The following is a 12,863-nucleotide window of genomic DNA, read 5'->3' on the forward strand; positions in this document are numbered from 1 at the left end:
TTTAAAAATATTTATTTGGTTGCACTGGGTCTTAGTTGCAGCATGTGGTCTTCTTAGTTGCGGCACGCGGGCTCCTTAGTTGTTGCATGCATGTGGGATCTAGTTCCCTGACCGAGGATCGAACCCGAGCCCCCTGCATTTGGAGCACGGAGTCCCAGCCACTGTGCCACCAGGGAAGTCCCGTTGCTGTCTTACATTTTGAAGTATGGCTGTGGGATTGCCTGCACGGACACCAGGACCCCCTTTCTATTTCATTCCCCCTGCCGAGGACGGATCTTCCCAGTAGGTCACAGGACACACACGTGCTCCCAACCTGGATCTGCTCACTGATGGTCTCAAAGCACCATCACTGCCTTGGGCTGAGGTTTTGGATTCAGGGCATTTTCTTCCCTGGAAGAGCACGGAGGAGTTGAACTTTGAAATGCAGAGCTTTGCATCAGGAATATTATGATAAAGTGAAAGGTCCGTGGGGAATGGAATGGACTAACCCCTGGGTCCACACAACAGCAGGGCTGCATCAGATCTTTTGACAGAAGGCGCTGGATGCCTTTCCTGGGACTGCTGTAACAAAGCACCAACTGCGGGGGGTTAAAAAAAAGGAAGCTTATTCTCTTCCAGTTCTGAAGGCTGGAAGTCCAAAATCAAGGTGTCGCAGGGCAAGGCCCCCTCAGAGGCTCTAGGGGAGGGTCCCGGTGGCCCCAGCATCCTTGACGTGTGGCCGTGTGGCTCCAGTCTCTGCCCCGAGGTCACGTGCCTTCTCCCTGTGTGCCTGTCTCCTCGTCTATGAGCATCACATCCCCTGTTTCCTGTGATTAGGGTTAGGGCCTGCAAGATAATCTCCCCATCAAGATCCTTATCTCAGTCCCACATGCAAAGACCATTTTCCTCATAATAGGTGGCAGGAATTGGGACCTTACCTCTTTGGAGTCATTTTTCAGCCCACTACTCGACCACAGCAAAACGATGGCCAGTTTTCCTTTCTCACTACCTGGATGGAGTGACCTCAGGCCAGGGGAGGGTTCTGTTATCGGGGACGGTGTCAGGTTCTCGTTCATTTAAAGCACCAGTGTTCAGACAGAGGCCGAGCTCGAGCTTGGGGCTGAGCATTGCAAGCCAGCTCCTCCCCTCCTTCAATCTGAAAGGGGGGCTCAGCCTCAGGGAGCCCACGGCCCCAGTCCAGGCCGGCCTCCCTCATTCCCAGAGAGTCTGGGCCGGGGGCCCCATTTTCATCGGTCTGGGGCTGGCAGGCCTCTGGCTCCCAGTCTGCAGCTTCTCCACCCAGGCCGTTCACCCCCTGAAGGCCCAGCTAAAGAGGTCACCCATTGTCCTCCCAGGGTCCCAGTGTCCCCTGCCCTGCGCTCAGCTCTTGTCTGAACTGGAGGCAAGCTCTGGGGGCCGGTGGGCTCTTGGGGGAGGAGCCAGCTGGCCAATGGCAGAGTTAGGGTGAGAGTGTGGCCCCCCAGGAGGGCTGGGTCCCTGCCCCTTTCCTGCCCTGTGACCTAGTGCCATGATGACAGTGCTCAGGCTCACAGTGTGTGCGTGTGTGCGGGGGTCACCCTCTGCCCGGGGTGGACGGAGCAGGGGGACCTGGTAGCAGAGAGATGGGCCCCTTGCTGGCCCACCTGGGTCTGAGCTCAGGGCCGCAGTATCTGAATGAAAGCTGCCCCTGAGAAGCCGAGTCTACCCGGAGTTGACACAGAGTGGGGCTGTGAGCGGCTCATTTGACCTTAGGGCCCCGTCACCTGTAGAGACTGCAGGCTGCTGCTCTGGGACACGGGCAGAGGCTGAGGCTCCCCGTTCCGTCTGCTGCTGGCTTCACCGTCCTTCCCGGAGCTCGGGTCTGGGGCTACACCGAAGGTGTACGTCCTGTGGGAGAGGAAAGAGATCAGTGTCATGACGACCCTGGGAAGCATCCGGTCGTCACGTGATGGAGAGCATGCATGCGACGCGACAGGTGGGTTGGGTCATCGTGAGGATGAAACGAAACAATGGTTCAAAACGGCTCAGTGCCCAGCACATAGCAGCTCTTGAGCCAGTGGTGGTGGTTCATGTTCTCCGTCACCACCTGTTACAGACCGAACTGTGTGCCCTCAGGTGTATAGTCCTGACCCCCAGGACCTCCGAATGGGACCCTATTTGGAGGTCGGACCTTTAAAGAGCTGATGAAGGTAAAATGAGGTCACTAGGGTGGGTGCTAATTCAATCTGACTGGGTCCTTTTGAGAAGAGGAGATCAGGACACAGGGATGACAATGTGGGGACACTGGGAGGAGATGGCCATCTACACACCCGGGAGAGAGGCCTCGGGAAGGACCAGCTTGAGCTCGGACTTCCAGCCTCCAGGGCTGCAAGAGAAGGGACACCTGCTGTTTAAGTCACCATGTCTGTGATATCTTGTTATGAGGCCCGAGCAAATCAGTGCATCATCCTCTAAGAATCGCCTTCTAAAATAACCAAAGGTGTGAAGATGCTCGTGGTTGGGAACAGGGATAAGGGAGCAGAACAGACACATTAAACACCATGGCAACACACAGGAAAGGCACAGATGCATTAGTGGGCGGGTGGGTGACCACGGTGCCTGAGCAGTTGCAGGCGGAGAAGGAACTGCTGCTCGTCTAGGGGATCAAGAAAGGTGCCCCGGTGGACAGCCGTTTGGGAGCTCTGAGGACCACTGAGGGCAAAGGTCATGGCACACCGGAGCTGTGAGAACTCCGGAAGGTGAGTGGGTGCTGGTGCCGAGGTGAGGAACAGGGGAGGGGCCAGGTGCCGACCGTCATGGATGCAAATCCTCCAAGAGCAAGAAATGGCCAGGTTCCCAGGGGAGATTCCTTTTAGAAAGCGAAAGGCCATCTTTGTAAACTCTAGTTAAAAACAATTTACAAGCACCTCTGGTTCCCTTTCCCATGGGATCTGAACACCTGTCCTGGTGGTCGTAAAGGGACGACTAGTCATACGGAAGCTGTCCTCAGGAGGCCTGTAATCTGCTTTAGAGCGTGTGGGCTAGTTTCAAACAAGGCTGAGTGAAAAAGATACGTACAATCAGAGGAGAGAAATGGACAGTAGCTAGAGAGGGAAATGGGAAAAAAAGAGAGCTTGTGCTTGATTTTGTTTTTAAGATAACAGCATGTTTGCTTGCTGGTGGGAGCCATTGGGGAGGGCCTTGGGATGACAGATGGTGCTGGCGTGATGCCCTTGGAGGGCATGGGATGCCCAGGAGGCATGGGATGCAACGTGCCGTGAACAGGTGGCCTTGGCTAGGAGTTTGGACCCAGCATCACAGTGCGCTGTGGGGAGAAGGGCACGTGGGCCCAGAGGCTGCAGGTGACCAGAGCTGGTGGACGCCCTTCTGACGTTCACCTGTCCCGGTGGATAGGAGTGAGGAATGCAGTAGGTGGCCTCTGGGTTCAATGAAAAAATCGGACACAAATCAACGGGTGGGCAGAGTGTCCAGGGATGCCTGGGCCTCCAGTTTACGGGGGAAGAGAAGGAGGCAGACAGTCCGCTCACGTGAGTGACTGGTAAGGGAACGTCTTTATTACTATTCTCTGGAAAGCATGTTCTCATCTTGCTCTTTAAATTGTAGTATGATTTTTAACATACAGGAGGCTTACATTTTAAGCATTTAATAATCAGTATTAAAGACACATCTGTTAAGTCTCACCCTAAGATCCATTCCACTGCTTCTCTGCTTTCAAAGCTCTCCCCAGTCCAGAAATCAGAAATACAGTCGTTTAAACTGCCTTCTATTTTAAAATGATTTTCTTTTTCTGTTTAATTCCTGACTCAGAATTAAACTGATATCAGTGTGTGCTGTGAGGTCATACAGAACACCTTTTATTTTACACCCATTTATTTTCCTATTTCTGATGCATTTATCAGATAGGAACCTCCTAATATACCCGGTCTCCTGCTCTGTTAGCTAGTCTGTCCAACGGATCTATTTTTTCTCTTTCCCTCAAGTCAGTACCATATTATAGATTTATAACATGCTTTTAATATCTGGTAGGGTAAATATCTCCTCTCATCACTTTTATTTTTCAAAGTGCTCTCAGCTCTTCTCTCCTATTTATTCTCCCAGATAAATTTTTCAATCGCTCAGTGAAGTTCCAACAAACGATCCCATTGGGATTTTCCCTGGAATTTCATTAAACCTGGAAATGGCTCTGGGAGGATTCATTTTGCTCCATCACGAACGTGGTGTGTTTCTACTTATTCGGCCCATTTGTAAATGTTTGCCTTTCTCTCCCACAGTGGCCCCAAGTCCCCCAGTTCTCGTAAAGCTGATGGCTCCCAGGCCTCCATCCTAAGACCCTAACCGGGTCCTGAGCTGGGAGTGGCATCATTTCTCCTGCATCTCAGGGGTCCACAGGCTCAGGCCACCTGCTTTTCACCATCACAACCGTACGCCCGGGACCCTCAGTGCCCACGCGGTGTTTCGATGTAGTGAACTCACTTCTGAAACTGTCTGCCAGTCGTACCTTCTCTTCCCATCTTGTTGCCTGTCCTGTCTTGAGCGGTAAATCCTACTGGCGGTGAGACAGGCTGGGACCTGGGACCTTTTGCTGGGACCTGGGACCCTTTGCTGCAGGCCTTGCACCTGGACACACCTCTCCTCCAGCAACAGAATACAAAGAAACTGTACAGGACTAAAAATAACTGAGTGCATACCCAGTTGGGTCAAATTCTGGACCCAAAATATACAAAGAGACCAAAAAACCCAACTGCCACTTTTGAAGAGCCTGGAGCAGAAACAGGGTGTCGGGAGCAAAAGCAGGGCACCGCGCGTGCCCCCTGCACGCACCACCACCTAAGGGGTGGGCAGACCACCTAAGTCGCCCCTCCAGCCTGACCCCTGGACACACCCCTCCCCTCACCCCATATAAGGAACTAGCTCGACCCCCCTCGGGGAGCAGGCAAGCAAGGGAAACTGTTGTTGGTTCTCACTCCCCCCTGTGGCAGCAGTGGTCCCAACAAAGCCGTGCCTGAATTTCTTGTCTGGCCTCTGATCAATTTCCATTGATTAAGGAAGCTAAGAACCCTGGTCCGTAACAGCAGGATCCAGGTCAAATAGATTTACACGGCTCATATTCTCACAGCGTCAGATGTCAGCACATTCGACATCTTCAACTGGTCATAAATAGACAAGAACGTGATGCCCATATTCAGACCATTGACATTTCCCTCTTCTAGTGAGCACGCTCTCAGTATTTGCAGTCTCATGTTGACACAGGAAATGCTGGTGGGTTTCCCCTTCCTGAGGGCGAGGTGTGGCCCTCCCGCACCCTGCTCCGGGCCCTCGGGCCCTCGGGGCAGATAATGAAGCCTCCTTATCTATAAATAACATCTGTGAAGCTTACAGCTGGAGAGAAAAATTGAATTTTTTTTTTTTTTGCTACTCTTTCAAATGAAATACAACCTTGATTACGATGGGGATGTTGGTGATCAGAAGAGAAAGGAAAGAAGGTAGCATTTTAATACTTCTGTTTTTTTCTGAAACGTTGGAGGCCCACTTACTCCTTAACTTACACAATAGAAATAGATGTATTTAAATTCTCCCTGGCTTTTAAAAGGGGCACAGCTGCTGTCTGTGGGGTTGTGTGGACTGTGTCTGCTAGGGATGCCGTATCGAGGTACCATGGACGGGGCAGCTAAAGTAACAGATACTTATTCTCATACAGTCTGGGGGCTGAGTCCAAGATCGAGGTATGGGCGGGGTTAGTTCCTCCAGAGGCCTCTCTCCTTGGTGTGTACACGGCCGTCTTCTCCCTGTGTCCTCACATGATCATCCTTCTGTGTGTGTCTGCGTCCGGATCTCCTCTTCTTATAAGGACACCAGGCAAATTGGATTAGGGCCCACCCTGTGACCTCATTTTATCTTAGTCACCTCTTTAAAGACCCATCTCTAAATACAATCACATTGTGAGGTGCTGGGGCTTCAGACATCAACGTATGAATTTGGGGGACACAGTGCAGCCCATGACAATATCTCTATTATGTCTGAGCTACTTGCCAGGAACTTGCTCTGTGGGTTTGGAAAGTTACTGAGCATGTATTGCTCCAGGGTTGGTACTCTCATCTTGGCTCAAAGAGGACAAAGTGTCCTCTAAGCTCTAACGTTCATGGCTCTTTGTTCGAGATTATGCTACATACATTCTTGTCTGTGGAGGGTTGAAAACTGCTGTGATTCATGACTATGTTCCATCAATATCACAGTGGTCACCTCTGATCTTTTTCTTCAAAGTAACAGGCAAATATTGTGGGGTCATTTTGTTGCTGAGTAAATCCAGAGACCCTGAACTATTGGCACAAAGGCTGAATTGTCGCATTGGTGACGGGTCACTGATGTAAGGCCAATAATTTTTCCTGCTTGGGTTGCATGTCCCAAGTGTGAATTCTGTGCTGACACTGTCAGAGATATTTATCCACTGTCTGTAAACAACAGTTTGTCTGCCCACAGCTGAAGTAGCCTTGGGACAGTATCATCGGACGGTATTTCTGCTCAACCAATTAGTAAGGTGTCCAGACATTCTAGGGCCATTTTCTGAATTTAAAAGTTTGAAGTTTAATAAAGTACACTTTGGGCCATTTTAAAAGACTTAGCCAGGACAGCCGAGTCCGGCAACAGTGCTGGCTCTCTGTCCTTCTGACCCAGAATCACATGTCACTGTTTGTCTTACTTCTTCCCCAGCACAGCTGGGGTGCTTCCAAAACACGGCCAATCAGACACCCCACAGCCCAGCCCAGTACTTAGTTTTCTCTTCTTTTGCTATAATTCTTGTTAATACTTATCAATTCCTAGGGGAAACTTGTTTCTAGAAGGAATAGTCCCAGAAATGTTCAGCTTAAAAGCTGGAACCGTTACTTTGGTGACAGGTGACTAATAATAGATTAACTGTGAGGTGAAAGATGCGATAGCCATAAACTCATTTTCTCCAGAATCTTAGCTGCATAGTTCTAGAAACATCCAGTCTGCCGACTGCCTGGCGACAGTGATGCTCTCTTGTCCTGAGCAAGGACTGGGGGACTTGCTAAAGGACAGGGACCAGACGGGAGCCCACACCACCTGGACCTCAGATGGTCAGTTGGGGTGGAACCGGCATCTTCTCCCTTGTTACTCCTTAAATGGTTCATTGGACCGGGTGATGGTCCGAGCTGGTTCTAAAAGGAACCAAGTGCTTGCTTGATTGCGTGGTGTCATCTGGCCCCTCCACCTCCCTGGGCCCAAGTGTTCTCAACTCTCAGGGATGATGATGTACCTGACTATCTCTGCGGTCCCTCGTGACACCAATGTCCTGTGATTTTGTTGTGGCCACTGGACACATGGCCATGTCCACATCTGCAAAACTGTGCTTCTCCGGGACGACTGGTCTACCCATACCTGGGATGGCTGTGATCTTTTCGTGGAAGCCATATCCCTTTCCACGTTGGGTGTGGGAGAGCTCGGAGCCTGGGGCCCACAGCGTGCATGGTGTGCACAGAGCTTGGCCCTGGGTTTGTCTGACTTCTCTCCCTTTATTCTCCCTTTGACCCAGTTTTCCTTATATTCTTTTCTTTAAACTTAAAATTGATTAATTTAGATTTTGAATAAATAATACATTTCTATGGTTCACAAAGTTAAAAATTATGCAATGGTAGAGGGTGAAAAGTCTCCCTCCCATTCCTATTCCATTCTCCCAACTCCCACCCTCAATCCTGCAGGTAGCCACTGTTAGACGTTTATAGACATCTTCCCTTCCAGGGAACTTTTATGTATGGACGTGCATATAAATACATATCGTGCAGATCTAAGCACAGATGGTAATGTTTTAATGCATCTGTTCCCCACAGTTAGTATTATCCTATATACATCGTTCTGCAACTTCTCTTGGATTTTTTTATATCAGTACATAAAATACTTCCCTGTGATCATTTTTAAAAACCTCAAGTATTCTATTGTATGGATGTATCGTAATTTATTTCACTGGCTTATCTTTAATTGAATTATCTCTTCTACGGTGCTTGTATGCTTCTATAATTTGTTTTGCTCATAATAAGGAAGTGGTATTTTGTAGTCCTTTTGGGATTATGATCTCAGAAAAGTTTTGTAGAGTAATTGATGTTTTCTGAATGTTTTCAGTGGAAAACCACAAATCAACCAAGATATTTACCATATACCTGCAGGGATAATGTTGCTAGCACGGAGAAGGCAATTTTTACCAACAATGGAACTGTCTAGAAGCATACAAGCACCACGGCCACTGTTTCCAAAAAGACGCTCTCAGACACTAAGTCTGAGAGAGGCGTCTGGGCTGCAGGGGCAGAGTGGCGCTCACCTGTGCTTCACCCAGGTGTCACACTCGCTAGCTCGCTCCGTGTAGTTCTCGGGCAGGAAGCCCCGGCAGCCAGTCTGCTGTGAGATCCCAATCACCCAGCCCTCGCTGGCTTCCTCCTGCTGAGTGGGGTCCACGAAGATGTAGTCACCGGGACTGAGTGTCAGCTCATCCATGTTCTGCGGTTTGTACTGGAACAGGACCCTCAGGGTCTAGAATGGAGGAAAGTGTCTTCATGTCTCAAGCAAGGATGGGTTCTGTGTCTCCAAGACACATCCAAGCCTCTGTCTGATGACAGTAGAATATGACAAAAGGAAGTATACACTTGTTCAGATACATTCAGAAATGAATTTTGGTATCTATCTATCATCTATCTATTATCTCTCTATCATCTATCTATCTATCTATCATCTATTTACCTCTGTATCTATTTACATCTGTATCTATCAATCACCTATCTACCTAATCTATTATCTATCTACCTCTTATCTACCTATCAATTTATCTACCTATCTATCATCTATCTATCTACCTATTTTATCAGTCTACTATCTACCTACCTATTTATCTCTGTTTACTTATTTCTTATATGATAATTTCAAAGCATAACCAGATGTTCACATCCGCCCGCCTTGGAGTGAGGTTATTTACAGCTTCTCCCACACCACAGAACACGGTGGATTCATTCATACTTGTTCCATGGGTCTGAAAGGAGCATACCAAGCTTTCTACCTGAAGCAATCAGTCCCATGGGGAGGGAGTCTTGAACCGAGGCTTCACTCAAATCATTATCTAAACAAATCAGCAAGCAGCACAATGTATTCATAAATCTTTGCAACCGTCCATTTTTAATACCAGAAATGTTTCCACTTTTTCCCCAAATTTCTGTGTCTGCGACTTATATATACAAAAGAATGTTAATTCCATAGCGCAGGCCAAAGAATGATTTTAGACAAGGGATAGAAGTTCGTCCTTCTGCTGAAATACCTCCATCCGAGGGCTCCTGCGGGTCAGGGCTCCGTCAGGAGGGCAGCGTTCACCTATTCCCATGGCGGGGTCCAGCCCAGCCGTCCGCCTGCATTCGCTCACCTGGTAGTGTACAAAGCGCATGTCCCGGGAGTAGAGTGCGGCCGTCCACTGGCAGCTGTGGCCGGGGTGGACGGCTCTGGCCAGCTGCTCCAGCGTCCTCTGGTGGTGGGGATAGAACTTGTGGGCCAGGGTGAGATGCAACTGCTTGGTGCAGGGCTTCACGGTGCAGTCTGTGAAATCACGCAAACGGGGCACCTTGACCCGGACGTCCGCACTGCACGCCCGGGCCGTCCGCATCCGGGGCGGCCACGAGCCCGGGCTGGAGGTGCAAACGCCTTTACACACGCACCTCCTGCCTCTGCCTACTCCCCTCCCCACACCAGTGCTCCCCCGACAGGGCAAGGAGTTGGCCCAGACGGGCCACCACACAGAGGTCACCTCGTTAAGGAGGTACTTGCAGATTCTACGAAGAAGCAGGAAAGCAGAGGGTATAGAGACACAGGTTTTGGGGGTGGCTGTTTGTGGCCCATCAATTTGCAAGCTAATTGTCCCGACAATTGATTCAAATCTCTTTCACCCCCCGGGGTGTGCATGTGACACAGTGGCCTGAACGGGTGGGCTCACGCTCCAGTCAATGGCTTTTTGTTCAGTTGTGGAGTCTCTGGAAGAAAATGCCCTAAGCAATGCGATTCCATCGGACATCGCAGTGCCTCTAATATTCTGCTGACTTTGGTGAAGCAGGAAGCCCTTGGAGTGGCCAAGGCCCTGGTCTTTTTTTTTTTTTTTACGCGGGCCTCTCACTGCTGTGGCCTCTCCCGTTGCGGAGCACAGGCTCCGGACACGGAGGCTCAGCGGCCATGGCTCACGGGCCCAGCCGTTCCGCGGCATGTGGGATCTTCCCGGAGCGGGGCACGAACCCGTGTCCCCTGCATCGGCAGGCAGACTCTCAACCCCTGCGCCACTAGGCCCTGGTCTTTTGGAGTGACCTCTGCCCTCATGGCCCCAGCCCTCCTGGACCTCATCCCAGGGCCCTCAGGTTAGTGGGCAGCAGCGTCCCCGAAGCAGCCGGGATCCGGTTTCAGCCAGGTCACAAAGCAGCTTTGTTCCGGGGAGGTGGTGATTAGTGGAACTGCACAGACTCTGGAATCTGATAGACCTGACTTTAGACCCAGCTGCCCCGTTTGGCAGCTGACTTTGGGGACCATCCTGGTCTGACTCAGCTTCAGTTTCGACAGCAACAACTTGAGGATTGGACGGGCTGTCCTGGGAAACCGACCTCTTAACCGTAAGGTCCCCGGGAAACTTTCAGTAAATCTTAGTTACCTGCTACCTTTCTCACGGGCAACACTTAGCAACACACAGGATCCGTCTTCCCCCTGAAAAACGTCAAGGGTGATGCACCCACTTCCTGGAGCCCAGACTTGGCAAAACCCCATTGATGTCTCCCGTCCTCTATCTGAGCCTTTGGTAGCAAAAGAGAAACTTGAGAGGTCTCCAGGCCCTGAGCTGCGAGGTCTCCAGCCCTGAGCTGCAGGGGAGAGGAGCTCGAAGCAAGAGAGCATGTGGGTGGCGGGGAAATTCCTTTTCTCGGGTGTTCCAGACGAGGTGGGGGGGACAGCCTTGCCGTGGATGAGTCAGCGTGGCCTGGGAAAGGCCCGCTGAGGTCATCGTCAGAGAGATCACTGAGTCACCTGATCTGAATGGGCGCTTGTCTATTTCTCTGTGTCGCCCATGCCCCTGGGGACCGTGAGCTGGCCAGGATCACGCTCGCTGGCTGAGCTGTGCCTGGTGCCTCCCGATCCATCAGGGTCAGGCCCAGGGTGCCGGCTGTGGAGGGCAGGGCAGAGCCTGCTAAGGGGTGGGCGATGGACGTGAGGTCAAAGCCGGTTTCCCGGGGTGTGGAGCAGGTCAGCACAAAGCCCAGGAGGCGTGAAGCAGGACGTGGCCGGGCCCTAGTGCCAGGTCCACCACCCACTGGCTTGGGGACTCTGTTGTCACAGATGGCCACACCCTGGGTGGCCTAGAACAACAGAAATTTGTTCTCATGCGTCTGGAGGCTGCAAGTCCAAAACCAAGGTGTTGCAGGGCAGTGCCCCCCGCTGAAGGCTCCCGGGGAGGGTCCCTCCCGTCCTCCTCCAGCTCCTGTGGCCCCAGCATTCCTTTGCTTGTGGCCACATCCCTTCAATGCCTGCCTCCGTGGTCACATGGCCTCTCCTCTGTGTCTCTGTGTCTTCTCGTCATACAAGGACACCGGACTTAGGGCCTGTCCTACTCCAGTGTGACCTCAACTAATTACATCTAATAGAGACCCTATTTCCAAATAAGGTCCTTTTCTGAGGTTTTGGTGGACTTGAATTTTAGGGGACACTTTTCAACCCATGACAGTGACCTTGGGCAGGCACTTTACCCTGCACAGCCCTCAGTCACTCTATTTTTAAAATGAGTGGTCATTAAGAGCCACTTTTGGGGGGCATGGGAGTAAGTGAGGTACTAGGCCTGCTCGGAGGCAACTGGCTGATACACTGCATCAGGACAAGAGCCATGTCCGTCGTCCTTCTAGAGACAAGGAGATTCAAGAGCCATCCCCTGAACTCACGTTTACATAAGGGAGGCAATCCGCAAGGACATGGGGTAAGGTTATCATTATCTAGCAAATATGATCCCAGACTCGACAAGCGAGCCTCCAAATGGAAATCTGGGACTAAGGAAATTATTCATGTGACCGGCATCTGCGTTCATACATGTCTGCAGGGGGCAGGGAGGGGTCCTGCTACCAGGGTGCTGCGGCTTCTTCGAGTTTCAGACTCAGCAAAGCACAGCTGTGCGGAGCACCTCTGAGTACCAGGACCACGGGGAAGTTCCCCAAACATGCCGCACTGTTTACAGGGCGAGAGCCCCAGCCATTTGCAGAGAAAGAAAACGACTCAGGGGTCAGAGGACATGATTCAGGTCACGTCACCAACCAGAGACGAGGGAAAATTCACACCTGAGGTCAAGTCTGGAATTCTTCCCACTAAACCCCAGCCGGAACCTCAGTCTCCAGACTGGGGCTGGTGTCTGAGGAAAGTGAATTTGATTGATTTCAAAGTGAGTCTAGATAATTTTCCCCCCAAGAGGCCAAGGAGACAAAACTACGCTCATACCTAAAACGTTAAAATGAATCAGCTAGGACTTGTGTTTTACATACAGCACTGGCCTGGTGAGGAGGGATGCCTCTGGTGGGCGTGGGGCTGGGGGAGGTGCCCCAGCCTACGATCCCCTGTCATTATGTGACCACACACTGTCCCTCCTGGGACAGTTTCCCAGCAGCTGGAACACGGCGGAGTGTTCTGAAAAACCGCATCGATGCAGACAAGGCTACTTCCACTTAGAGAAGAGCCCTCTGCTAGTTCTGAGTCTTTCTATTCGCTCACTCTGTTTTGTTTTTAATTAATTCTTATTGGAGTATAATTGATGTACAATGTTGTTTAGTTTCTGCTGTACAGCAAAGTGAATCCGTTATACATATACACATATCCACTCTTTT

At 50.9% G+C, this 12,863-nt stretch overlaps 1 protein-coding gene and 1 non-coding gene across 3 annotated transcripts in view; one reads left to right on the plus strand and one right to left on the minus strand.

Moving 5' to 3' along the window:
* Positions 1 to 12,863, minus strand: part of UBASH3A (ubiquitin associated and SH3 domain containing A) — a 40,115-nt gene that overhangs the window by 18,843 nt on the left and 8,409 nt on the right. For both annotated transcript variants that reach the window (XM_022552814.2, XM_022552815.3), the window contains exons 5-7: positions 9,398 to 9,567; positions 8,312 to 8,520; positions 1,743 to 1,866 (exon numbers count right to left, since the gene is read on the minus strand). In XM_022552814.2, coding sequence (XP_022408522.1) covers positions 1,743 to 1,866; positions 8,312 to 8,520; positions 9,398 to 9,567 — 503 coding nt within the window. The remainder of the gene's footprint in view (positions 1 to 1,742; positions 1,867 to 8,311; positions 8,521 to 9,397; positions 9,568 to 12,863) is intronic.
* Positions 2,883 to 3,015, plus strand: LOC115802376 (small nucleolar RNA SNORA61). Its single transcript, XR_004022846.2, has one exon. It is a non-coding gene; the product is annotated as a small nucleolar RNA SNORA61 (small nucleolar RNA).

The sequence above is a fragment of the Delphinapterus leucas genome, chromosome 4, assembly GCF_059928025.1.
Source record: "Delphinapterus leucas isolate spDelLeu-1000000601 "Yukka" chromosome 4, BTC_Dleu_Yukka2, whole genome shotgun sequence".
Taxonomy (NCBI): domain Eukaryota; kingdom Metazoa; phylum Chordata; class Mammalia; order Artiodactyla; family Monodontidae; genus Delphinapterus; species Delphinapterus leucas.